This window comes from Protobothrops mucrosquamatus, unplaced genomic scaffold (assembly GCF_001527695.2).
Source record: "Protobothrops mucrosquamatus isolate PMUCROS unplaced genomic scaffold, P.Mucros_1.0 scaffold781, whole genome shotgun sequence".
In the NCBI taxonomy this organism is placed as follows: domain Eukaryota; kingdom Metazoa; phylum Chordata; class Lepidosauria; order Squamata; family Viperidae; genus Protobothrops; species Protobothrops mucrosquamatus.
This window is the reverse complement of record NW_015387049.1, coordinates 345,880-372,045: the sequence shown is the minus strand read 5'-3', so window position 1 is coordinate 372,045 and position 26,166 is coordinate 345,880. Positions and strand designations below refer to the sequence as shown.

The window sequence follows — 26,166 nt, the reverse complement described above, 5'->3', positions numbered from 1 at the left end:
AATAAAGTAGAGCACCCCACATTGTGAATGGTAGATCTGAATTGCATTTCCTTAGTTATTTAGCTTTTATTTGTTTATTTGTATCCCCCTTTTATTATTTTTGCACATAACTCAAGGCAGTGAACGTATCCAACACATCTTCCTCCTATTTTCCCCATAGGAGCAACTTTGTGAGGTGGGTTGGGCTGAGAGAGACTCAGTGGCCCAAGGTCAGCCAGCTGGCTTTTGAACTCACTTTATATGGCTAACCCAGGGGTAGGCAACCTCGGCTCTTTTATGGCTCAGGAATTCTGGGAATTGAAATCCACAAGTCATAAAGGGGCCATCGTTCCTCACCTCTGAGTTAGGACCACAAGTGAGATTAGAATTCCAATTTTACGATCTTTTTCGCCATGGTTGTTAAGCAAATCAGTGCAGTTGTTAAGTGAACTATGGTGATTGTTAAGCAAATCTGGCTTCCCCCGTTGATTGCTTGTTGGAAGCCAGTTGAAAAGATCACAAATGGCGACCATAGGACCCCAGGGTGCTGCAACTGTCATAAATATATGCCGGTGGCCAAGCGCCTGAATTTTGATCGCATGACCATGGAGATGCTGTGACAGTCATAAATTCAAGGAACGGTTGTAAGTCGCTCTTTCAATGCCATTGTAACTTAGAACGGTCACTAAACAAATGGCTGTAAGTCAAGGACTACCTTTACTAAAGGCTCTCAAAGTCAGGGCCATTCATATCTAGGAAAAGGTGCACAGTGTTTTCTAGTGCTGTCCTGGAGATGTGTCTGATGCCACTCTTGAAATCCAGGATGACACATCCTTCACTCTGCTTGAATCCTTCACTCTGCTTTCAATTAGGTCTCAGTTATACATGTCCAGATCAGCCCTGTCATCCACAGATCCATCCAAGCATGATGGATATCTTAGTACAACCCAACTTAGAATTCAAATAACAGAACTGTAGACCAGGGTCTCCAAGGGTCCAGAAATAGGCATAGGGGAAGAGTTCTGAAAGCTGAAACATGAAATTGTTCTAAGATATCCAGACTTCCTTATTTGCCTCCATTCCCCTGCCATATTTCCTATATACTGATCTAGATGTGCCAAGATATAATGTTATATTTCTGGTTTCTGAGATGTTCTTGGGGGTGCCTTTGTCATCCAGTGACCCTACCACACAGCAAACGTTTATGGTACCAATAGAAGAGAATATTGGTAGTTCAGGTTTGAACTGTAGGGTCCTTGGTGCTCTCTGAGTTCTGAGCCTGATGGCCACCAAGCTCAGAGAGCACTAAGGACAGTGCAGAATGTTATGGGAGGATCTCCATGTCAACCTCCTTCTCTTGTGTCCATCCCTGCCCACCCATTCCTTCTTCCATCTTTCCTTCAAAAAACAGGATTAAAGTTAAAAAGATACACAGAAGCAGTCTGACTTTTCAAGGGCAGCTTGTCTTATTTCTGGAAGAACTCCAGATCTTGCCCACATTATTTTAAGCTTAGTTTCTCAACCGACAAATAGAAAAAAATACTTCTTTTAAAAGAGCAAAGGGAAGCTGGAGTTCCCAAGAAGTTAAATGCTCTGCCCATGAAAGTGTTCTGTTTTGTCTGTGCTGCCATGGTTCCCTATTTGTATTATTTTTATTTCTACAGATGTTTCTGGGGCCGTGGGGGAAAGGAAGAAGCATTCTGGAGAACAACAGTGAGGTCCTCGGAGAGCTTTCAGTACCATTTACTGTACATGCTTTTTTTTTTAAAAAAAAGGAAAAAATGGTGTCAACCAAAAATTGCCTACTTGAGCGACCAATCAACAACGGAACCAACCAACTTCTCAGAATTTAAAGATAGCACCAAACGAACGGCCAGTCATGCCCGTTCAGGATTAAGCAATGGGGTGAACTTTGGCAGTGGTTTGCTCTCCAGGCTTGCCATTTAGCTACCGAACGTTTCATTACCAGGCTAGGTATCATCATCACTGGGACTTCAGTAGAATTGTCTTGTTCTATTTTATTTTAGCTTGTATATACATGTCTTGTGTGCCGATGCAGACCAACTGATCACACCAGCACACAAGGCATATATAAGCTGAAGAAGAATAGAACAAGACAATTCTACTGAAGTCCCAGTGATGATGATACCTAGCCTGGTAACGAAACGTTTGGGAGCTAAATGGCAAGCCTGGAGAGCAAACCACTGCCAAAGTTCACCCCATTGCCTAATCCTCAAATAAGCGACTAAATCTTGCTGTTATTAGAGAGGAAATTAACTCTTTCAGGGAGCAAAATCGCTGAAGTTGTGGGTAGAAGCTTGGTCTTAAATAAAAATAAAACTGGGACGTGAGAGAGTTGAAGTGTTTCAAGTTTACATACCACAACTCGTGGTACAGAAGAGGTGCAGGCAGGAAGATCTGTTTTAACCTTCTTTGCATTTACAGTTAAGCAGCCCCCGCACTTCCGGTGGGTTTGCTTTTATGGTGGTAGCTAGTCCTCTGTGAAATCAAGCGTGCCTGATCGGATGGCGTTCCTGTAGTCTTCAACCATGTTCCCATAGAGACCTTGCAGCTGGAGATGGGCTGTTTTGACCAGGATGGGACAGTGGAAATGGCTAAGCAGCTCAAGCTTCCTTGCCTCTTTGCCTTTCTCACACAGTTGGCTCTGGGGAAACGGCGTGCCGAAGCCTGCAATCTGCCCTTGATTTCTGCTAGCAATGTCAGTAACCCGGTTAGTAGTGCAGGCCAATTCCTCTCTGGTTACGCATGTCTGCTTGTTTGCTCATTAGTTGGGGCAACAAGGCAGCTTCAAGGATGAATGGTGGGGTGGCTTGGAAAAATTCTTCTTTTGAGTAGTTCTCTCAGTTGTATAGGAGGGTCTTTATTTCAGCTTTCTCCAGGCTGGCATGCTCTGGGTATCTTGACCCGTAGCTTTTACCATTGTTGCTCTTTAGCAAAGTGGCTTGAAATTATGGGACTTCTCCACTAGTGCAATAAAAGGATAACAGCCTGGAAAAAAGTTGTAGTGGTGAGGAACATAGCCCAAAGTTTCATTCTAGGTGAACAGCTGGGCTAGATGTACCATGTTTGTGTTGGAGAGAGACTATCCCAGTCAGGAGGAGAGGTCAAGTGGGGAATCAGTCTGGAATCGTTAAGTAGACACAAGAAGGCAAATCTGACCTCTTTGGATCTTCTCTCTAGCCTTCCCAGGGGCAACTGCCAGTCTGGGAAGATTGCTATGAAATAGGCACTGAGCAATGAAGCGGCTAGTTTATACTGTACATGTGGGGTCTGATTGTTCATGTCTGACAGATTGCTACAGAATTCATTCCATGCGACCTTAACTTAATTTGACAAGGAAGTTTAGAGTTTGCTCCAGAAAAGTCCTTACTGTAATTCCATGCTATTGTTGCTTGATTGTTGGATTGTGGCATAGCACTTTCAGTAAACATAATTTCTCTCTCAGAAACGTTAAACTAGATATGTGGAAATTTGTCATGTTAAGAATAATATTACTTTACCAGAATGGCATCCAACAAAGAACATATGCTGGTTGGTTTTGTAAACTCAGTTCTTGTTTAATAGAGGAGGCGTGGAAATCTCCACCCTGTCCAACCTTGTGAGACAAACAGAAATGATTGAAGACAGGCAATGAAAAGCTTGAATGGCCACAGGAGTAGACTAAGGCTACTTGATTGAAGAGGCTATGCCTGCTGAAGTGGGAAAGGGCAAAGCTCACAAGCAGAGCAATCCTTGGCATCTTCAAGTGAAGCTGCAAAACTTTCTGGGTTGAATACGGATGAGACTGCTTCATCCTGGTCCCATTTGGATATATCTGATGGCAACTGCCTTCATCTTAAGTTAGCCCACAGTGGCTGGACATATGATGAGAGTTATAGTCTAACACTTGGAGGATGTTAGCTGAGGAAGGTGGAAAACTGTAGATCAGGGTCTCCAACCTTGGCAACTTGAAGACTTGTGGACTTCAACTCCCAGAATTCGCCAGCCAGTTCATTTTGACCTGGATGAACTCCTGGGATGGCTTATACACATCATATTTCTGGAAATTATCACAGTAGTTTGCATGAGGAAGCTTTCTTTCTGTGTCCCCAGGGACATTTCTGCAGAAATGCAGCCAACATTCACTATCCGCAGTGACTTCAGGGAAAGGTTGGGAAAGAGTTATTTTCTGCGAAAAACTAGAATTCCTTTGGCCCAATTTGGAAACCCTCTAGTTGTGTGGACCTCAGCCTCCAGAATCCTTCAACCAGTATAGCCAGTGCTCGGGATTCTTGGCATTGTAGTCTACATCTCTAGAAAATGCTCAGGTTAAAAAGTATTCTAGTTAATAATACTTTCCTAGATATGGTTATGACTTCATAGTAAATACAGATTAAATTATATAGTTTGGTTTTGGGTTAGTGTAATGTGAGAAGAAAATCAGTGTTTATATTATGGTTTGTTTTCACGACAGCTAACCACAGTTTGGCATCATATGTTGTTATTGACTTACTGATAGGAGTAATGATGTAGTGGAGTAATGATGTCATGGTTTAGATTTCTGGTTTGTTCCCTGGCTAATCTTTGTGTTCTGTCTAGGCCTTTAATCAATTCAGAGGGAGATAAAATAAAACTGGCAAAAATATGAAGGGAATCATACCAGGAATTGCGCAAACAAGCCTTGATCAACTGCAAGATTGATTCTAGCTTGCTCAAGAAAGTCAAAAAAACATGACTTGGTGTCCATAAGCAGTTGATTAGTCATGATAGTTAATAGATGTTGGCATGATCACGGATAGTACATCACTTTGGGAATGAGTTCTTAATTTCACATCCTAGCTATGAGATTTCTGGAGGTATTTCTTAGGAATGCCTCAATTCAGAGGCAGAAGGTACTCAATTCGTCTGGAGCAGAAGGTACTCCAATGGCCTTTTCCAAATCTCTGATTTGCTGAAAAATGCTGAACTACGGTGGACTTTATTGACCTGGCACAGGGGTGTCAAACTCAATTTCACTGAGGGCCGCATCAGCATTGCGGTTGCCCTTGGAGGGGCGGGTGGGTGTGGCCTTCTGGGTGGGTTTGGATGGAGTGGGTGTGGCCTATTGGGTGGGTGTGGCCAGCTCTACATCGTTCACGTCAAGGGTGCCTGTGGGGGCCTGGGCAGGAGTGGGACAGATCTGAGAGTCCCTGGCAGAAGGGGGTGGGACTGGGGCAAGTGCCAAGGCATGGTCCACTGGAGGAGCCTCACTGCCTGCTGAAACCCCTCCGCCGGAGCCCATCAAGCCAGATATGTGAAGTAGGCGAGGGCCATTTGCTGGCCACTTCCAGGCGATGGTGCATTTCTTCATTCCTCACAAAGGGTGACACCTCCCCAGCATGCACCCAGGGGGCGGGGCCGACAGCAGGGGCTGGTTCCTCGCTGTTTCCAGACGGCCTTGTGGAGCTAAGACTGAATGCATTTCAGCATAGACGGCCATCACGAAATTGTACATTGGCTCCCGGCTGGCCTGGGCCAGGGCCAAGGCAGCGGGGGCCGTTCCCTCACTATTTCCAGGATGGCTTCGCGGGCCACATGAAACCACGTCGCGGGCCGCATCTGGCCCCCTGGCCTTGTGTTTGACATGTCTGACCTAGCAGAACCATTTCTAAATTTCTTAGGTTTTTTTTTTCTATTATAGTAATCATAGTTAGATATATACCCTGCCTTTCCTCCTGCAACTCAAGGCCACAAACAAACCCTCTATCCCAGGGGTGTCAAACTTTCCATGTCACGTGACGTGTCGTGACGTATTGCAATTTTTTCCCCATTGCCGGAGCTGGGGTGGGCGCGGTTTCGGCATGACGCATCCGGCCTGCCGGCACTTTGACACCCCTGCTCTATCAGATTTTCTCTATAACCACCCCCCTATGAATCAGGTTGGGCTGAGAAAACGTAATTGGCCCCAAATCCTGGGGAACTTCCTTGGCTAATGCTGGAATTGAACCTGCGTCCACCTGGTCCTGCTCCAACATTTCCACACTGCCCAGGACTTTTATAAGTGGTATTCGGCAAAGTGTTCCCCATCCTTTCGGTCATCAGCAAAACTGTCCCCCACCATCCTCTGTGAGTGTAGTTTGAGGTTACTTACTCCTTCTGAGGATTCTAATCGGAAGCATGTTTTGGACTGGAATCTGATTCTAGGCAAGGCTTTTTCAGCTTGTGCCAGTTGCAAGCACTGGCACCGTCTCAATCTCCCCCAGGCAGAAAGGAAAGATTGCTGGGCCAAAGGCTTCCAAGGGATGGGGGTGGGGGTGGGGGGTCTACTGAGCAGCTCAGGAGGCTGAACAGATGGTTTGGGGAAGCTGGCAGGATGCCTGTGGTGTTTGTGCCAGCCACACAAACTGTGTTTTGCAAGAAACCCGAGCCTGTGTTTGCGATACAGTGGGTAATTTAGATGGCATAAACATTCACATTCTTTGCCACCCACCCAAAGGAATGAGAAGAAGATGGCAAAAGAAAAGAGCGATGTTTTGAGTGGGGAATAGGAAGCAGAAAACACACATATGGGATGGGAGGAAAAGAGCAAACGCTTGCATGTTATCAGGTTGTGGATCTGGCAACTTGTCAACTGTGTGGATCGGGACTCTGGAGCGTCAAGACTCATAGGGTGGCCAATATATTGTTTGCTTTGCCAGATGCATGAAGTGATATGGAAGATACGTTTGTATGTATACAAAATACACACCTCTGTGGAGGTCCACAGTTGGGAATATTGTTTATAAAGACGGGAGGCCAGAAAGCTCATCTGCATCATTACTGTTCACTGGATCAGAGGTCTCCAAACTTGCAGCTTTAAGATTTGTGGACTTCAATTCCCAGAATTCCCCAACCAGCATAGAGTTTAGGAACCTTGCACTAGATCAGGGGTAGGCAACCTTGGCTCTTTTATGACTCGTGGACTTCAACTCCCAGAATTCCTGAGCCAGCCATGCTGAGGGGAAAGGGAGAGGTTTCCAAGCTGAGCCATGCTGGCTCAGGAATTCTGGGAGTTGAAGTCCATGACTCATAAAAGAGCCAAGGTTGCCTACCCCTGCACTAGATAAATATAAATGTAGTTTAAAAGGAGAAAGAAGGAGAAGGGATATTTTTTCAAGCTTTTAGGATACAAGGCAACAAAAAACTGGAGGAGCATAAAACATGGTTAAATCTAGGTCTCTATCGGATGCAGAGGCTTCTTTATTTCTACATTTTCTTTTTGGCTTTTCATGGATAAAATGCTCCAAGCAAGAATGCAACAATTTCATTTATTTTTCTACATTGATATGCTGTTCCAGTTATCAGACAGCATTAAGCAGCTTGCAATTCTACCATGTGCATGTACAATGAAAACAAATATTGCCCACAATCACATTTCATTAAAAAATTATTAAAAATAATAAAAATATTATTATATACACAAAAATGTGAAATCACGGCTACCAGTTCTTTAGCTGGTGTTGTCCTTCATATGTATTGAGCTCTTCCTAAGAACCAAGGATGACACAATGAATTGGTGTACTGTACATGCAGATTCAAGCAGTGTGGCTTTTTGTATCTGACAGATGGAAATGTTGCCAATATGCAGATTTTCTATGCGTCATCCAATATTGGTAGGTCACTCAGTATGCCAATAATCACTGGAAGCGCCACAGTTAGTTTATACCATAATCTTTCAATTTTCAGAACGTGATATTTTATAATCTTCTCTAATTCTTTGTCTTCTCTACTACTATCTCCTGGTGTTGCCACATCAATTATTCACACTTTCTTCTTCTCAACCACAACTAATCAGTTATTTTATGATCCAAGTCTTTCTCAGTTTATGTTTGGAAATCCCACAATATTTTAATCTACTTATTTTCAACCATTTTTTCATTACTGGCACATGATAATTTTTACAGATGTTCCAGTGAATCATTTTGGCTTGTTTATAATCCGTTTGTGTGACCTCCTTGCACAAGCTGAGTATATGATCTTCTGTTTCTTCTGCGTCTTGCACAATCTGCACTTGATGGCATTAGTTTGAATAGCTTACGCTTAAGCAGCCAAAATCAAGCCTTCAGTTTCTAAAGTTAAAATTAAATATAAAGTAACCCCAACTGATCAACAGGTCCAGCAACCAGCACTGAAAATAAAGATATTGGAGTGGTAGATAACTTCTGTCTTTTAACTATCAACAGTAAAGAACTACCATTCAAGAAATATGATATAGATTGTTAGTCTACCCACTAGGTAGACCAGACCAGGAGATCAACTCCACAGGAAGGCTAAAATTACCTTTATTAACATTTACTATAATAGCAGGACCTTGTAAGTATGATTGTGCTATACCTCCTTCCCTTTTTTATACTCCAGTAAATCAGGGAGGCCTCTGTTTGAGCTGCTTCTGAATATTATCTTGTTGCTCTGGATTTTAAAAAAATGTTGCAGGAAATGGCTGTTCCATATTTTCATCAAGATCATCTTTCTTAAGCTTTACCCAGGCTAGCACTTGAAAGGACAACAATGAAGTCCTTGGAGAAGATACTCAGATGCTGTGATGCTTCTATACCTTCAAAGGTCATAATCACAGAGGCATCAGTTTGAGTTGTGACATTGAAAAAGAAGTGAAAGTGAAACTTTGAAGAAGCTGGCGAGGAAGAGTATTGACTTGTTTAAACTTTGGTGTTGTAGAAGACTCCTGAGAACTCTATAGATAGCCAGGAAAAAAAATAAATAAATGGCTCACAGAACAAAGCAGTCCATAGCTCTCGCGTGAGGCATAAATTACTATTTTCAAATTATCATATTTTGTATACATTATTGAAAGTCCTTCCTTTCTTGAGAAGTGTATAATGCTGGGAAAAATAGAACTAAATAAAGAGGACAACCAGCAGAAGAGTAAGGGGACTCAATTACTGTAGCAATGGTTCCACTGTTACAAGGCCCGAAAGCCACCAGATGGAGATAGAGTTTCTCCAGGATAATCTTTTATGTTATTGAAAAGGACAATCCCAGTGTGATGGCACATAATGAAATCAGCGAATTGACTCCTCCTGACATGATCTGATTTTTATTTTTTACACTGCCACAGACATGACATTAATCTAAAGTAGTGGTGGGATTCAAATATGTGAACAACCGGTTCTCTTTGTGGATGCTGCTTCCGGAAGTTCATTCTGGGCCTGGGCAACAAAAAATTAGCTACCGGTTCTGCCGAAGTGGTGCGAATCAGCTGAATCTCACCACTGATCTGAGGCATTATAGGACCTTTTAGTTGGACATCTAATCACTCAGGGTTCTTCAGAAACTGAAGCCATCTGCCAGGTCAGCCTATGAGGCTAGGCTTCACCACCTGGAATCAAAGATAGCCCTAGGGATGGGCAACTATGGCAGCTATAGGACCTGTGGAATTCTGGGTTGTATAGGTTGTACAGTTGCCATGGTTGCCCACCCCTGTTCTAGAGCAGGGGTCTCCAACCTTGGCAATTTTAAGACTTGTGGACTTCAACTCCCAGAATTCCTCAGCCAGGTTGAGGACCCCTGCTCTAGAGACCTTCCACACCATTGCTGTATCTGGTGCCAATAACATTTTTCAGTGGTAGGTTTAAGGCAAACTTTTGGTCAACTTTACTGATTCTGATCAAGAGTAAAATCTTCCCCAAATTGCCCTTTCTAAATGTTGTGCCACAGTCAGAGGTCTGTCCCACTTAAGCTTTATATCAACCTTTTCTAGGGAAACAGAAACAGATGCATTTACCTAAGCCTGTTTTAAAATTGCAGCTTGGTGCGTTAAGCCTATGTGCCCTCTAATTCTAATTGCACCTTATTGTTACCTACTTTTGCATAGTGCACCTGGTCCCTGAACTTGAAGAAATTAAAGAAATGCAAAATAGAATTCATTAAAAGAAAAAAAAACCACCGTGTTCCTGTTTGCCTGTGGGCAGAAGGGGTCGCATAGTAACCTAAATAGATGACACCCCCTCCTCTTATCTGCCTTTGTGCTTTCTTTCGGCCTTGATATGTCTCTCATTTATCACTGAATATTCCTGCCTTCTTTTCTTAAATGCTCAGAGCGTTTTCATACGCACAAGTTCAATCAATTCACTACAAGCCTATAAAGGTAAGTATTGTTACTAACATCTGGCTGATTCTTAGGGTCACAAGAATTTGCATACTTTTTGTAAGCATGGAGCCAATGTGCATCTTCGGATGCTTGTTCTCTTTCTATTTGCAGTTATTGTCTTCATGTGGTGTGTGCCTTGCTTACCCAGTTTTTGTTTTCCTTTTTCTTCCTTCACATTCAGAATGAAGGTTCTATCCAAGAATATACAATCACGTATCTTGTGAAAGAAGGATCCGAGAAGGCCGACCCATCTCAGTTTGAGCTCCTTAAAGTTCTTGGACAGGGCTCTTTTGGCAAGGTGAGGCTATATATTTCATAGTTGATTTAAACTATGTGTGCTTACATTGCATAGCTCCAAAACTACTTCCCATTTCTGTTTCCCCCCCCCCCCCCAAATTCTGTTGGATGTGTTGCTGTTTCTCATCTAGACCTTTTCTGCACAGGTCTTCCTTGTCAGAAAAATCACCCCACCAGATAATAGCCACCTCTATGCCATGAAGGTGCTCAAGAAGGCAACTCTGAAAGGTGAGGTGGTCCTACAGGCTTATGAATCTCGATTTATTGGCCAGCAGAATACGTGAGGGACATTCATTAGCTGGGTTTTCCTCTAGTCCAGGGGTCTCCAAACTTGGCAACTTTAAGACTTGTGGACTTCAACTGCCAGAATTCCTCAGCCAGCATAGTAACAATGCTCAAGCCTCTATTTGATAATGTTTTCTTAAACAATTTATCAACTTATAAGACCTCTGTGCTTCACTGATATAGCCCAAGAGTTGCAGGCTTTGGGTTTCATGTGCTGTGCCTTTTTTTAGCTCTACTCCACTGAATTGGTCTCTTCTCTGTTGATAGTGCGTGATCGTGTAAGGACCAAAATGGAAAGAGATATTCTTGTTGAAGTAAACCACCCATTCATCGTGAAACTCCATTATGGTGAGTACAAGACTTTGTTTTTTCTGATTTGGGGGAGCAATATAAGTCACAGGGAGGTGATTTTGTTTTTGTAGGCTACCTTGTGGGGCTTTGCTGAGCAGGGTCTAAAAAGATGACAATTACTCAACATTCTCAAATCATGCGAGCATAGATTCACCTGGTTTCCTGGGTGAGGCATTTACTTATTGACTGCAGGGGTCTCCAAACTTGGCAACTTTAAGACTTGAGGACTTCAACTCCCACAATTTCTCAGAATTCTTGGGAAATTCTGGGAGCTTGAAGTTCACAAGTGTTAAAGTTGCCAAGATTTATATAGTATGCAGAAAAGGTTTTGGGTCAGTGTGCTCTGCTTTTCTGCTCAAGCAAGTACACATGTACTCTAATACAATTTTTAGAAACAAAATTTAGAAGGTTAAAAGCACTAAATTAATATGTTAGGAATTTTCCATGCAAAGCAATACATATTTCAAATATGCTCCAACAAAAGCTGGTTAAAAGTATAAAAGAAACTGCTCACATGGGCATCTTTGGATGTGGGACTAGGAGGAACAAATGACATGAGCTTAAATAACCTTGTCATACTAACACTAAAGTACTTGCCACAGGCACCACAATTTATAATGATGATGTTTGCATGATGATGTCATCATATATACAGGTAGTTCTTGACTTACAGCCTTCATTTAGCAGTTGTTCAAAATTACAACAGTGCTGAAAAAAAGTGACATGAGTGGTCTTCACACTGATGACTGTTGCAGCATCCCTGTGGTCAGTGATTGCAGTCTAGGTGCTTGGCAATTGGCTTGTATTTACAATGGTTGTGGTGTTCCAGGGTCACATGATCACCATTTGCAACTTTCCTAGCTGGCTTCCAATCAGCAAAGTCAACAAGGGAAGCCAGATTTACTTAACAATCAGCTTAACCACCACAGCAAAATGGTCATAAAATCAGGTGCGGTCATGTGATGACTCGTTTATTTATTTATTTGTTAAATTTATTTGCCATGGGGCTACTCTAGGTGGCTTAGAACAATAAAAAGGAAGAAATGAAAAGAGTGTAAATAGAACAAAAGTAAGATAATAGAACAGGAGTGTCAAACTGCCGGCCCGCAGGCCAGATGCATCATAGCAAAACCGCGCCCATCCCATTGCCGGCAATGGCAAAAAAGTTGCGATACATCGCGACACATCATGTGACGTTGCGAGTTTGACACTCCTGTAATAGAACAATACAAATGTAACAACCACGTTGTTTCTGGTTCTAGTTGTGGTCATAAGTCGAGGACTGTGTGTATGGCATCACTGATGTATTTTTACTATGAGCTTCAGTTCCTAGAGTGCCCCTGTCAGCATAGCCATTTCTGAGGATTTGGGGAGTTGAAGATCACACATCTGGAAGCCATCCAGTGTAGAGAAGAATGCCTCAAGTTTAGCTGACTCGGCCTTCCCCAACTTCCATGATGCAGGGCCACCATACCAGAAGGCTGCCCCAATTATGTAGGGAATGCTGACCTCTGTTCTCTGCCTTGCATTCCAGCTTTCCAAACAGAAGGGAAAGTGTACCTCATCCTCGACTTTCTCAGAGGAGGGGACCTCTTCATGCGCCTTTCCAAAGAGGTGAGTGTATTTGCATGCCACATGACTTACTGGCTATTGGATATTGGAGGTGGGATTTGCAATGTAGACAACATAGACATTTTGTATCACTGTCAGGATACTGGCACCATTGACCAGAACAGTGTCCTCTAGCCTTGGCAATTTTAAGAGGACTGGAGTTCAACTCTCAGAATTCCTCAGCCAGCCTGGGGAGAATCACAAATAGAATGAATACTTTTCCTTCAATTCCAATTATATCTATTTGGTAATAATTCAATTGTGTTTCCCTTGCAAAAAAAAAAAAATAACTTTGAGCCTTTAAGCTTTTCTGAAATTCTGGCATTCAGAAGTGGCTTGATAGACTGCTATAGTATCAAATCACCTCAAGTGCAGCCAAAGGACTGAGAAATAGTAGTGCCTGCTTAACAGTCTTCATACACAGCACCTGGCTATCTTGGGGCTGGGCAGGGGGCAGCAAATGCAGGGGGGTCCTGATAGCATAACAGAAAGGGCCATCTGAGCAAGGAGGTACCGTATGGTCCTTGAGGTATGACCATAATTGAGTCCTGCAATTACGATTGTAAATCATGATAGTTATAAAGCAGGTCACCACCTGACCAGACCCATTTTACAGTCTTTTTAGCAGCAGTCATTAAGCGAACACCATGGTCATTAAGCGAGCCTATGATTTGGTATGGGGTGGTTGTTGCCTGAAACTGGAAGTAAACGTTGATTTCTGTCAAAAAGATCATAAATCACGGTCACGTGATTGCGGGGTGCTACAACAGACATAAATGGGGACTGATTGTTGAGCACCCAAAATGCAGCCATAAGTTGGGGACTTACTTGTATTAGGGAAAAACCAGAATAGCTTTCAATAAAGACTCTGTTCTCTTTATCCTGTTCTCCCCCTTCTTTCCAGCTGCTTAGCAACTTCTAACAATGCTTTTAAAATTGATGCATTTTCTATCACCTGCCGGTAAAATAGAGGCAAGTGATTAGACTAAAGTAGCTTTAACAAAACAGATAGAAAAGAGATGGAGAGAGAACTTTGACAGAGTGGGATGGGTTCTCGAGTTAATCATGCTGGCAATGGGTCCAGGGTGCAAGACACAGGTTCTGGTGAAAGACAACCCAGTTTCTGCAACAACAAAAAAGTTGTATGCAAATCTTGATCTTGTGTTCCAGAAAATAACTGTATTCTAAGAATTCTGCCCTTCTCAGCCTGCCCTCCCCCCCAATTACATTTCTCATTGCTGAGAAATCGGGTTTGTGATTAATCCAATCAGTGCATCACATAGGGAGGTCAAGAACATTGTTTTTAAAAAAAGAGGAAAGGGATTCTCACAGTGCAGAATTCAACTCAAAATACAGAATCATCGTTTATTCAACAGCCTTATAGTCACAGATGCAGACATCATGAGGAGGGTTAAGAAGGTCAAGCTGACAACCACAACTCTACAAAGTACGTAAGAAAGCAGGGGGTTTTGTTCTGGCAGTCACAGCTGCCCTCTTGACTTTTCTGACCCTTCCTGTATATGGTCCTGCACACACAAGCACCTACACCAGGGGTCTTCAAACCTGGCAACTTTAAGACTTGTGGACTTCAATTCCCAGAATTCTTCAGCCAGGAATTCTGGGAGTTGAAGTCCACAAGTCTTAAAGTTGCCAAGTTTGAAGACCCCGGTTCTACACCCTCGTGAAGTACTAATCCTCAGCTTATGACCACAGTTGGGACCAGAATTTCCATTGCTAAGCAAGGTGATTGTTAAATGAATTGCGCCCAGTTTTATGACCTTTTTTTCCATAGTGGGTTAAGCCAATTATTGCAGTTGTTAAATGAATCAGGAGATCTTTAAGCACATTCAGCTTTCCCCACTAACTTTGTCTGTTGGAAGCCAGCTGGGAAGATTACATAATGTAATCCCATGTGACCTGGGATGCTACAACCCTTGTAAATTCATGTCGGTTGCCAAGCGCCAGAGTTTTAATCACCATGGGGATGCTGCGATGATCATTAGTGTGAGGAACAGTTATAAGACACTTTTTTTTCTGTGCCGTTGTAACTTCAAAGAGTTACTAAAGAAATGGTTGTCAATCAAGGACTATCTGCACATAGATAGTCTTGCTTTTCTTTTCTGTATTGCTTGACCTGAACGGGCAAGTTCTCTTTTCCTCTCAGGTGATGTTCACAGAGGAAGATGTGAAGTTCTACCTTGCAGAACTGGCGTTAGGACTTGGCCACTTGCATCGCTTGGGAATCGTGTACAGGGACCTCAAGCCAGAGAAGTATGCAGGCCAGAAGCTCATTGACTGGCGTCCTCCAGGATATCTCACTGGGTGGCAAATACACGTTGGCTGTAGATGGGCCTACTCAGTGGACACTCAAGAGACCCCTAACTCATCCCAACGACATAGTTCGTAGCTCAGGGTTGAACTGTGGGGCCCTTGCTGCTCTTTGAGCTTGGTGGTTTTCTTGCAGACGTTTCATTACCAAACTAGGTAATGTCATCAGTGCTAGAAGGAATCTAAGAGAACAACATAATTCTCTGGGGTGGTTTCGGCTTACAATAACAATGCTGGTGAAATGCAATGCTTTGCATGAGAATTGGGCAACCTTAGGCCTTACCCAGCATCCCATTATGGCCCTCCAGAAGCCAGAGATTACACCCTTGTAATCTGGTCGCTAAATGTTCAATTTTGTCAATGCATTTTTGTTTTCTTTTTTTTAAGAAAGGTAGGCTTACAGGGGCTAAATCACTTCTGTCTTACCCAGACATAAACAGGACATAAACTCCTCCAGGACATAAACAATCACCCCAAAAGGGGGGGGGCGTTCAAGGTGCTCGGAGTGATTTGCTCTTCAGTGACTTCTTCTCATTTTTCACTTTTTTTTTTGTCTATGACTGCATATGTTTCAGTTTTTTTCTCATCTCTATCCTCTCCCTGTGCAAAAAAAGCTAAAATATTTTATTTTGTTTTATTTCTGCCCTTTCCAGTGATATCATTGTATTACTTTGGGGCTTCCTGAGAGATGTACTGAGTAGTGGGCCCTGACCCTTTAACCATGTCCACCTCCCAAATTATGATATAACCACTTTCTATTAGCTCCATTGTGGCCCAAACTGCCGCAGCCAGTCCAGTTGCAAAACCAAAAATGTATCGGATCACCCCAGTTTGTGATCCCAGTGGAGAAAATACAAGTGAAATTCTCCATCCTGCAAGCCAAGCCTACATCTTTAGGAAAAAAAAGTGTTAGTTCCTGCACCATTCAGCTTTCCCCAACCTTCTGCCTTCTAGCTCTGCTTCACTCTTCCTCTGCAAAGATTTTTGATTAATCCTAATTATTGACAAGTCCTCTTATTTCCTTATTTTATTTATGTGCTTGGTAAATGTGTATTCCACCTTTCCCAGTCTTCCTGGAGTTAAAGGCGGCATACATAGCACCCTCTCTGTCCGGCATGAAAGACCAGACCCACACATGAAGGTCCAATTAAATTGATTTATTGCTAAACAGCTTATACACAGGAACCTCCTCAACTAATGGTCAGTTAGAGTTAGAGTTAGAGTAGGGTAAATGGCACTTGAGGGGGTTGGACATAGTTTGTGGCTATGCAGGGATTCTAGACTGATTCCTCTTAACTCTGCCCCCAGGTTCTGCCACTCCTTCTCCTACACTAACCTATATCAGGTGATATAGGCTGCAACTGGCCAAAAGCATCTTGGGTCCTTACATGGTTGGAAAAGAACTTAAACCTTGGTGTTCCCATTCTTAATCCAACATCTTTGCCATATTGGCTTTTGGACCAAGAGGGAGAAGCTGGCCTGAAGTCACACAGTGTGCCTCCATGGCTGTAAAGTGAATATAGGTAGTCCTTGGCTTATGACCAAAACCTCTATTGCTAAGCAATGTGGTCAACATGTGAGTTGCACTCTATTTTGCAAGCCTTTTTGCCATGGTTGTTAAATGATTCCAACCTGGTCATTAAGCTTTCCTCATTGATTTATTGGAAATACCCTGGGAAGATCACAAGGGGTGATCATGTGATCCCAGGATGCTGCAACTGTCACAAATACATGCTAGTTGCAAGCACCTGAGTTTTGATCACATGACCACGGGGATGTTGCAATAGTTGTAAGTGGAAGGACTGATCATAAGTTATTCTTTTCAGCACTATCATAACTTTGAGTAGTCTTTAAACTAATGGTTGTAAGTCGAGGAATACCTGTAGAATCCAGGTTTCCCTGCTCCTAGTCCAACATCTTCACCAATGCACCACCTTGACTCTTGGGCTAAGAGAGATTGGCCCCAAATCCCTAGAGAGCTTCTGTGACACAAGGGAGATTTGAACCTGGTCCACCTGTTGTTGCTTTATTGGATTCCTAGACTGGAGAGCAGGTCGAGAGCTTGAAAATGTGAGTTCCCTCATGAGGGATTTCAAAGATTAGGCTCAGACTAGCGATATTGCTTACCTCTAATCTCGGTCTTCTAGGAATGTAGTTGCATTCTGCTTTGGAAGCCAATGTTTAGTTGCATTTACTTCCTGATTTTATTTCAGCTGTTCTATCGTACCTTATTTGTTGTGTTCCATTGTGTTTTTTCTTTCACAGTATTCTTCTAGACGATGAAGGACATATCAAACTTACAGGTATACACTCCCCTGTTTCTTGTTATTTCTTGAACTTGATAAAAAAAAAGACTACCTTTCATTTCCCTTCTTTTCTGGTGTTCTTCATTCCCCACCATCAATTGACCTTGCTCCCTCCCCAACTCTTGTCTCTCTTGTAGACTTCGGTTTAAGCAAAGAAGCCATTGATCACGAGAAGAAGGCTTACTCTTTCTGTGGAACCGTGGAGTACATGGCACCAGAAGTAGTGAATCGCCAGGGACACACCCAGAGTGCAGACTGGTGGTCCTACGGAGTGTTAATGGTAAGTTCCCTCTGTCGGTTTGCTACTACCTCAGATGCTCCCAGAGAGCTGGCAGCCTCCACGTCTTTAGTAAAAAGATAAAATAGAAATAGTCGTATAGCAGGTGGAAACCTCGAAGCTAAATGTCCACTAGCAAGTGCGTTGGAATCAGAAAACGACCACTGTAGAGGTTGACCATTGCCACCGAGGAGACCTTCTCTTGGATCACTGTTTGCCCTGAAAGGGGGATTGGAGAAGACTATTCAGGGATGGTGACCCAAGCTAATTTGGTATGAAACCCAGGTTGGGAAACGTATTGCAAATAAATTGATTTCGGTCCAAGAGGGGTAGCGTTGCTTAATTTTCATCTTCTCAAGCACTGACTGGTCAACAATAGGAGCATTCATCAGTGTCACAAGAGGCTTGAAAGATTGCAGAGGCATTTGCTGCTTCCCAGATCTGGCTGGTCAATCTTTAGCGGTTTGACAAATGGATGGTAAATTAAATCCAATTTTATCCTGTCACTGCTAGTTAACATACCTATGGAAATACCTTTCTGAATATTCCTTGGCAGTTAGTTGCTCAGCAAGCCAGGGCATACATTACCCAAAAAATATCTTCTGTGGGGCTTGTAATGATACAATGGGGGGGGGGGCATATTGTGTTCCTTTTACTGCTATCACTAACATTGTGTGGGTTTTTTGGACAGCCTGCTTTGCTCTTGGCTTGTCCTGCTTCTGCAGTTTTTGTTGTTTCCAACTTCCTGGTCCAAGATGGAGCTAACCAAATTGTAGGCCAGGGGGAGGCATCCATTGACAGTCAAAACCGCCTCCTTGTGGACCGTTTTTCCTAGGGATGTTGGGAATTTTAGTTCAGTAAGCTGGGCTGCTGTAACAAGAGACGCGTGTTTATGCAGGTAATCCTTGACTTAAAGCTATTCATTTAGCAACCGTTTGAAGTTACAACCGCACTGAAAACAGTGGCTTATGTCCTCGCACTTATGGTTGTCACAGTGTCCCCATGATCAGATGGTTAAAATTCAGGCACTTGGCCAACCAGCATGTGTTTGTGATAGTTGCAGCATTCCGGGATCACATGATCACCATTTGCGACCTTCCTGGGAGGCCTCTGACAAGCTGTCCATGAGAGAAACTAGATTTGCTTAATGACCACGTGATTCACTTAACTGCAGTGATTTGCTTAACAAACATGGCAAAAAAGATCACAACTTTTGGTTAGCACTGTAACTTGAGGACCATCTGTAGCAATTATAAATCAGTTGCATTGGGTCATCTCTGCATTCCACGTGAGGCTATGGAGTTTGTTTATAAATTACCACTCCTGTTAAGAAAAAAAATCCTAAGAGCCCTCAGGAAACTTGTCAGATGAGTATTTCCCAATTTAGGCAACTTCCAGATGTATGGAGTGACTCCTAAAACTGTCAGCAATGGCCAGACTGGCTGGGGAATTCTAGGAACGAAAGTTAAACACACCTGCAAATTCTCCCAAGTTAGGAAACTCTGCTCTGGATAAACTGCTCAAGCCACCCTGCAGCTTAACATTTCTCTAGGACAGGGCTAGGCAACCATAGCTATGCTATGCTGGCTCAGGAATTCTGGGAGTTGAAGTCCATGAGTCATAAAAGAGCTGAGGTTGCCTATCCCTGCACTAGGATATGATCCGGCTGTAATCCTGGAGCAGGAAAGAAATGCCCCCGACTTTTAAGATCAGCTTCTGTGGCCTTTCTCCAGATCTCCTCCCCAAAGGAGGTGAGGTGGATCTCTACAAGGGGGAGACCTTTTTCTGTGGTGGGACACCATTTATGGGAATTCCCTCCACAGAGAGGCTCAGCTCACCACATTGTTTTGGCTCCAAGTCAAGACTTTGCTATTTTCCCAGCTTCTTTAATGGGCTTTTAATTGTATTTTAACTCATCTTGCTTTAGGGTTTGAATGACTGCCTTGCAGCTGCCTAGTTTACACGGTATTTTATTTTTTTAAATTGCATATGTTTTAACTTGTATTTTTAAGCATGTTTTAGTGCAAACTGCAGAGAGCGCTTCAATAATAATAATAATAATAATAATAATAATAATAATAATAATAATAATAATAAAGTTGGAAGGGAGCTTGGAGGTCATCTAGTCCAACCCCCTGCTCAGGCAGGAAACCCTATACCATTTCGGACAAATGGCTGTCCGGTCTCTTCTTAAAAATTTCCAGTGTTGGAGCTTTCACAGCTTCTGGAGGCAGGTTGTTCCACTGGTTAATTGTTCTCACTGTCAGGAAGTTTCTCCTTAGTTCTAGGTTGCTTCTCTCCTTGGTTAGTTTCCATCCGTTGCTTCTTCTCCTGCCTTCAGGCGCCTTGGAAAATAGCTTGACTCCCTCTTCTTTGGGGCAGCCCCTGAGATATTGGAATGCTGCTATGATGTCCCCCCTCGTCCTTCTCTTCGTTAAACTAGACAGTGGGCAGTTTAATTTAATAAATAAATAACACAAAAGACATGCCCTCCACCCACAAGAACAAGCCATTGCCATTCTGTCTTGAGGGATAATGTTAAATTAAGAGTGTGACTTCCAGTGAGTTAGACCGATGAGACATTAGAACAGGTCTGGGTAGTGACGTGGAAGTCCTGCTCCAATAAGGCATTTTAAACTCTCTGGATGGTCCTCCTGGGATCCTCCACACCACACCTGAGATCCCCTGAAATCAGCTCAAAAGCAGCAGAGTTTGGAAATCCTTTGGCTTTGTAAAAACACCTGCAGTCCAAGCAAGGATGGTCTTTAGCTGAAGACGTGCTGCCCTCTTGTGGTGATTACCTGCAAAAGTGGCCTGGCTTGAAACTATCCGTTTCTATTGGCTTTGAATTATGGAGGAGAAGCTCCTTAGTAGTACAGGTGGTCCTCGATTTACAACCGTTCATTTAGCAACCGTTCAAAGTTACAACGGCGCTGAAAAAAAGTGACTGATCCCTATTTTTCACATTTAGGACCATCCCCGTGGTCCTGTGATCAAAAGTCAGGTGCTTGGCAACCGACTCATATTTATGACGGGTCCCGGGGTCATGTGATCACCTTTTGCGACTTTCCGACAAGCAAAATCCATGGGGAAGCCAGATTCACTTAACGACCGTGTTACTAACTTAACAAGTGCAGTGATTCGCTTAGCAACTGGCAAGGAAGGTCGTAAAATGGGGCAAAATTCACTTAACAAATGTTTCGCTTAGCAACAGAAATTTTGGGTTCAGTTGTGGCTGTAAGTCGAGGACTACCTGTAAATGGGCCTTGGTTGAGTGGAAGAGATGCTCTCCATACCCAGCTGCCCCTTTGTGCACAGAAGGTCCAAGAAGACAAGTGAAGTGAAGTACAGCTGTTCCTTGTAGCCATTCCCCCAAATTAAGGGTGGTACGAGTAAGAAATATGTCCCTGTTCCTAGGCTTGGAGCAGAGGTCTTCAAACATGGCAACTTTAAGACTTGTGGACTTCAACTCCCAGAATTCCTCAGCCAGCCAGGGCTGGCTGAGGAATTCTGGGAGTTGAAGTCCACAAGTCTTAAAGTTGCCAAGTTTGAAGATCCTTGGCTTGGAGAATGTTGCCATTTTCGACTTCCTGCTTTGTTTTCCACCCAGGCAGGAAAATGATAAAGAGATTACTTCTCTGGAGTTCTCAGGGTGCCAGCCCTTCGAGGGAGGCCAGGTCAATAAGCAGACACCACAAGGATTCCAGCAATGCCTCTTTACTTACTGGGAAAAGAACAGGATCTTAAGAGTCTATCAATATTTCTCTCTGTCCTTTCTTATACTGAAGGAAATGAAGGTGTGGTGGTTTGAGTTTCTTTCTCACACTTGCTGCAATCTCTGGACTGCGTAATTGCATCTCAAATCATGTTATTAAGAATTGCAAATAGAAAAAAACAAAAGCTAATATAAATTGCAAAAAGTACAAAAAGAAAGAAAGAAAAAAGTAATTTCCTCTTTCATTCCAGCAAATAAAAACAATTTTAATAGTTTCTTGCCTTCTCTAAATGCAACATAAACTTGGTAATCCATATCTTAATTAAAAACAAAATCCAAAAACCTAATTATTCTTTGTAATTTCTTTATTTCTTCTATTTTGAGTAAAAGCTCAGAAAGGGAAAACAGATATAATATATTTTCTCTTTTAACCTTGATCGAATAAGCCCACCTTGTATTCCTTCCCTGAAATATTAAGAATCTTCATTTTTAACCCCTTCAAAAATAATCCCAGATATTGTTTTTAAATCCTTTTTTAAACCAAAAATCTTTTAAAGCTTCTTTTGTATACCCAATGAGTAAAACGTATCCTTCTCATAAAGTCCTTCAACACCTTAACAGAGCTCTTTTATAAATCCAATAACAAAAAGTTATCCAAATCATTTTTCTGGTTCAATAATTGTATACCTCCTTTAAGGAGCAAAACATCCCTCGGTTTCATTTCTGTATCCAGTAATATTTTTCCATATCTTTCTCACTGCCTGACACATTTAAGTCCACCCTCAAATTAATTTCCGAATTAACTGTCCTAGCTTGGTCTTCTGTAACTTCATTTTTCTTTTCTTTTTCTCCTGTCACTTGAGGCCTTCTTGCCTAACCTTTTCCTTCCTAACCTTGCAGGAGGGGGTCCCCTGAGAAATCCAGGGAGAGACATTCATGAAAATTCTGCAAACAGAATTGGGGTTAGATGCTTAACTATTTTAAGGAGACTGATGCTTAATGCAAATAGACCACCAACGGCAAACGAAGGCGATGCTACAGGCATGTCTTGCATGTTGGCATGGTCTGCTTTTGTCCTGACCAGTAAGAAGAGCCCTTCCCACCTGGTTAGCCAGGGTGAAGTCATTTTGCTTCCTTGGGTAGCAAAAGCAACCTTGGATGTGAAAATCAAAACAAGGAAATGCACTGGTGAGACCACATTTGGAATATTGCATCCACTTATGGTCCCTGTGATACAAAAAGATATTGAGATCCTATAAAGAACGCAGAGAAGAGCAACAAAGATGATAAGGGGTCTGTAAGCTAAACCAGGGCTTTTCAACCTTTTCACCCATTGTACCACTTTTAGGATATGGCAACATCCGAGTACCACCAGTCGCCTAGCAAGGTGTCAAAAACTTGATGACCAAAAAAAAAAAAAAAAAAAAAGGAAAAAAGTCATAAAGTACAGGTAGTCCTTGACTTACAACAGTTCGCTTAGTGACTGTTCAAAGTTACAATGGCACTGAAAAAAGTGCCCCCCAAGCCACAGCCGAGCAAGACACCTGCTTGCCTGCTCGGCGGCGCTCTTCCTTCCGTCTGAGGTTTTCATTGTTGTGAGCATTTCTGTTGAGGATTGGCAGTGGGGGTGGGGTGGGGGGGTGTTTGGTTCCCCCCCCCCCGTCTGCTGAGTGGTTGCAGCAGGTTTTGGTCACTTCACATGAACCTGGGACACTGTGACCGTCATAAATATAAATCAGTTGCCAAGCATCTGAATGTAAATCACAAGACCCTGGAGATGCTGCAACATTCCAGCTGATCGGTGCTTCTTCAGGCTCAGCAGAAGCGCCAGGATCAGTGCCGAGCTCCAGCTGGAGTCTGGCGCTGATCCTGGTGTTTCCGCTGAGCCCTGACAGCCCTGCAGCTCCAGCCATCTCTCACTCAGGCTTGTGCGGTGCTGCCACTGATTCAGCTCATTCCCCTCCCCCGCTACCACTTTTCTAGAATGGTCACGTACCACCTGCTGAGTGCCAATGTACCATAGGTGGTACCCGTACCACTGGTTGAAAAGCCCTGCTCCAGAGCACCAGAGGGCAGGATAAGAAATAATGGGTGGAAGATCATTAAACAGAGATCCAACCTGGAAATAAGGACAGTGGGGTTAGATGCTGAGAATTTCCTGACAGTGAGAACAATTAATCACTGGAACAGCTTGCCTCCTGAAGTTGTGGCTGCTCCATCACTGGAGGTTTTAAAGAAGAGACTGGACAGCCATTTGTCTGGAATTGTATCAAGCTTCCTACTTGAGCAGGGGGTTGGACTAGAAGACCTCCAAGCTCCCTTTCAACCCTATTATTTTATATTCTGTGTTCTAAATAAAATAACAATGGTGAGTGCTGTTGCTGGAACTGCCTGGCTCACTGATTTTCTTGTGTGTTGTTCCTTGCAGTTTGAGATGCTGACAGGGGCCTTGCCATTCCAAGGAAAGGACAGGAAGGAAACAATGACACTCATTCTCAAGTGAGTCTCAGCATGCAGATCCTGGAGAGGGTTTGCCTCAGGTTGACCCTTGGTTGGTGAATTGCCTTGGAAAGTGTCTATTTGTAAAGAGATCCAAGCTGATGAAGTTATTTGATGCTTTTTTTATACTTGTCCCTCTGAGCTTTAATAGATTTTATGATCTATAGTTAAAAAGAAAAAGTTGTTGACCATCCTGGCTACTGTCAAAACACCAAAAAGAGAGGCCAATATAAAAAGAAGCCAATATAATCTTTAAAAGAAGCCAATATAATCTCCATATCCCCCCCTCTGAACTATTGACTGCCAATCTCATGGTCACCAAAGGGTGAATTCATTCCAACTGTGCTGATCCAGTGCTCTTTAAATATGTTGAATTTCAGTTCTCATAAGAAGTTGGACATATGGAGGCAAGCTGTAATCTTCTCCAGCTGCACAGCAGCATGGGAGAGACGTAGGCATCAGGGTGCTTATGGATGCCAATGTGCCTTGGCATCTGCTAGAGACTCTGCTGTACTTGGCTTTAATTTCAGGAAATGTGTTTATTTACTGAAGTGAGGCTGCAAAACCCTCGCAGCATCGTTTTTGTTTCTGAGAATGTGTTGGATCCCACAGACTATATTGACATTATTAGAAGGCAAACTTGGAAGGTGCCCTCAGCCCAGTGCTTTGTAGTTTTATGGGGGGGAGGTTGGGGGGCAGAAGAAGAAAAAGTTGACACAGATATAGAAACCATCCTGGAGTCGTGAGAGAAGGTGATGGTGAGTATCTGAGTATCCCCACCAAAATATTTGTTTTATAACTGGATGCACCTGGCCATAGAAGCCATTAGGTGAATAGGCAAAAGTCAGAGTGAAAGACCAGGTCCACACATGAAGGTCCAAACAAGCTGATTTATTGCTATACCCAGGAATATTCTCAACTCATGGTTAGCACCTGCTTGGAGTTAGATAAGGGTCAGTGGAATTCAAGGAAGGTTGGACTTAGCTCGCTTGCGGCTACGTAGGGATTCTCGGCTGATCCCTCTTTTAACTCTCAGGTTCTGCCACTCCTTCCCCTTCAACTCCCCACTTCAGGATAAAGTGTGTGTGTGTGTGTGTGTGCAAATATAAAAAGAGACTTTCACAATCCCTAGTGGGCCCCAAACGTTGCCTAGCTCTGATAACAGGTGGAAACCATCACTTGATTCAGAGATGAAATTGTTCCAGGGATTATAGATAGTGGCCCCTGCTTTGTATTAAGAAATGCCTTTGAGGGGTATCATTTGGAACCTCTTGGCTAGTCTGTGCCAATGCTGTGGGGTTTTTTTCCCCCTTTGCTGTCTCATGTGTACATATATATCTTTTCATTTAGAGCAAAGCTGGGCATGCCCCAGTTTCTAAGCTGTGAAGCCCAAAGCCTTCTGCGAGCCCTTTTCAAGAGGAACCCAATCAACAGGTTAGGTAAGACCTTTGTGCTAGCTTTGCATCTGTGCCCATCCATGACTCTTTCAGCAGGTTTTCTGCATAGCACAATACTGTTAAAACTTGTCAAAACTAAAAACAATCAAGATGTTGAATCGCAGGACACAAACAAATAGGATTTTGCTGCTGGGTGGAGAGACACATTCTTTACCAGAGGTGGACATGTATGTAACTTTACGACTTGTGGGCTTCAGCTCCCTGAATTCCTGAGCCAGCAGGCCACAGGTCATAAAGTTGCCATAGTTGCCCACCCCTGTTCTTTACTGTATGCATTTAACTCTATGTTGTGTGTAGAACTTGTCAAAAAGAGCACACCTTACTTTGCAGGATCTGGCTCAGATGGTGTTGAAGAAATCAAACGTCACTCTTTCTACTCTACCATTGACTGGAATGTGAGTATAGAATTGTTTTTGCTCTGTTTCCTGTTTCAATTGGTAAGATCTTAAAATTCAGGCTTCAGCCCCAGGACAATACAGGTGATCTTCAACTTAGGACCACGATTGGCATCAGAATTTGTGTTGTAAGCAAGGTCATCACTAAGTGAGTCACACCCAATCTTACAACCTTTTGTGTCACCGTTAAACAAATCACTGCAGTTGTTAAGAGAATAATGTGGCTGTTCAGCAAATCCCGCTTCCCCCATTGATAGCTTGTTGGACATCAGTGGGAACGTCACAAATGTTGGGACACTGCAATAGCTGTAAATACGTGGCGGTTTTGATCATAATAATAGTAATAATAATAAAGTTGGAAGGGACCTTGGAGGTCATCTAGTCCAACCCCCTGCTCAGGCAGGAAACCCTATACCATTTCAGACAAATGGCTGTCCAGTCTCTTCTTAAAAACTTCCAGTGTTGGAGCATTCACTGCTTCTGGAGGCAGGTTGTTCCACTGGTTAATTGTTCTAACTGTCAGGAAGTTTCTCCTTAGTT

General features: G+C 43.0%; 1 protein-coding gene across 1 annotated transcript in view; it reads left to right on the top strand.

Moving 5' to 3' along the window:
• Positions 1 to 2,590: 2,590 nt before the first annotated feature.
• Positions 2,591 to 26,166, top strand: part of RPS6KA1 (ribosomal protein S6 kinase A1) — a 39,198-nt gene continuing 15,622 nt past the window's right edge. The window contains exons 1-11 of the mRNA XM_029284637.1: positions 2,591 to 2,710; positions 10,287 to 10,403; positions 10,549 to 10,630; positions 10,955 to 11,035; positions 12,573 to 12,652; positions 14,814 to 14,920; positions 17,243 to 17,280; positions 17,421 to 17,563; positions 23,704 to 23,774; positions 25,125 to 25,213; positions 25,562 to 25,626. Coding sequence (XP_029140470.1) covers positions 2,591 to 2,710; positions 10,287 to 10,403; positions 10,549 to 10,630; positions 10,955 to 11,035; positions 12,573 to 12,652; positions 14,814 to 14,920; positions 17,243 to 17,280; positions 17,421 to 17,563; positions 23,704 to 23,774; positions 25,125 to 25,213; positions 25,562 to 25,626 — 993 coding nt within the window. The remainder of the gene's footprint in view (positions 2,711 to 10,286; positions 10,404 to 10,548; positions 10,631 to 10,954; positions 11,036 to 12,572; positions 12,653 to 14,813; positions 14,921 to 17,242; positions 17,281 to 17,420; positions 17,564 to 23,703; positions 23,775 to 25,124; positions 25,214 to 25,561; positions 25,627 to 26,166) is intronic.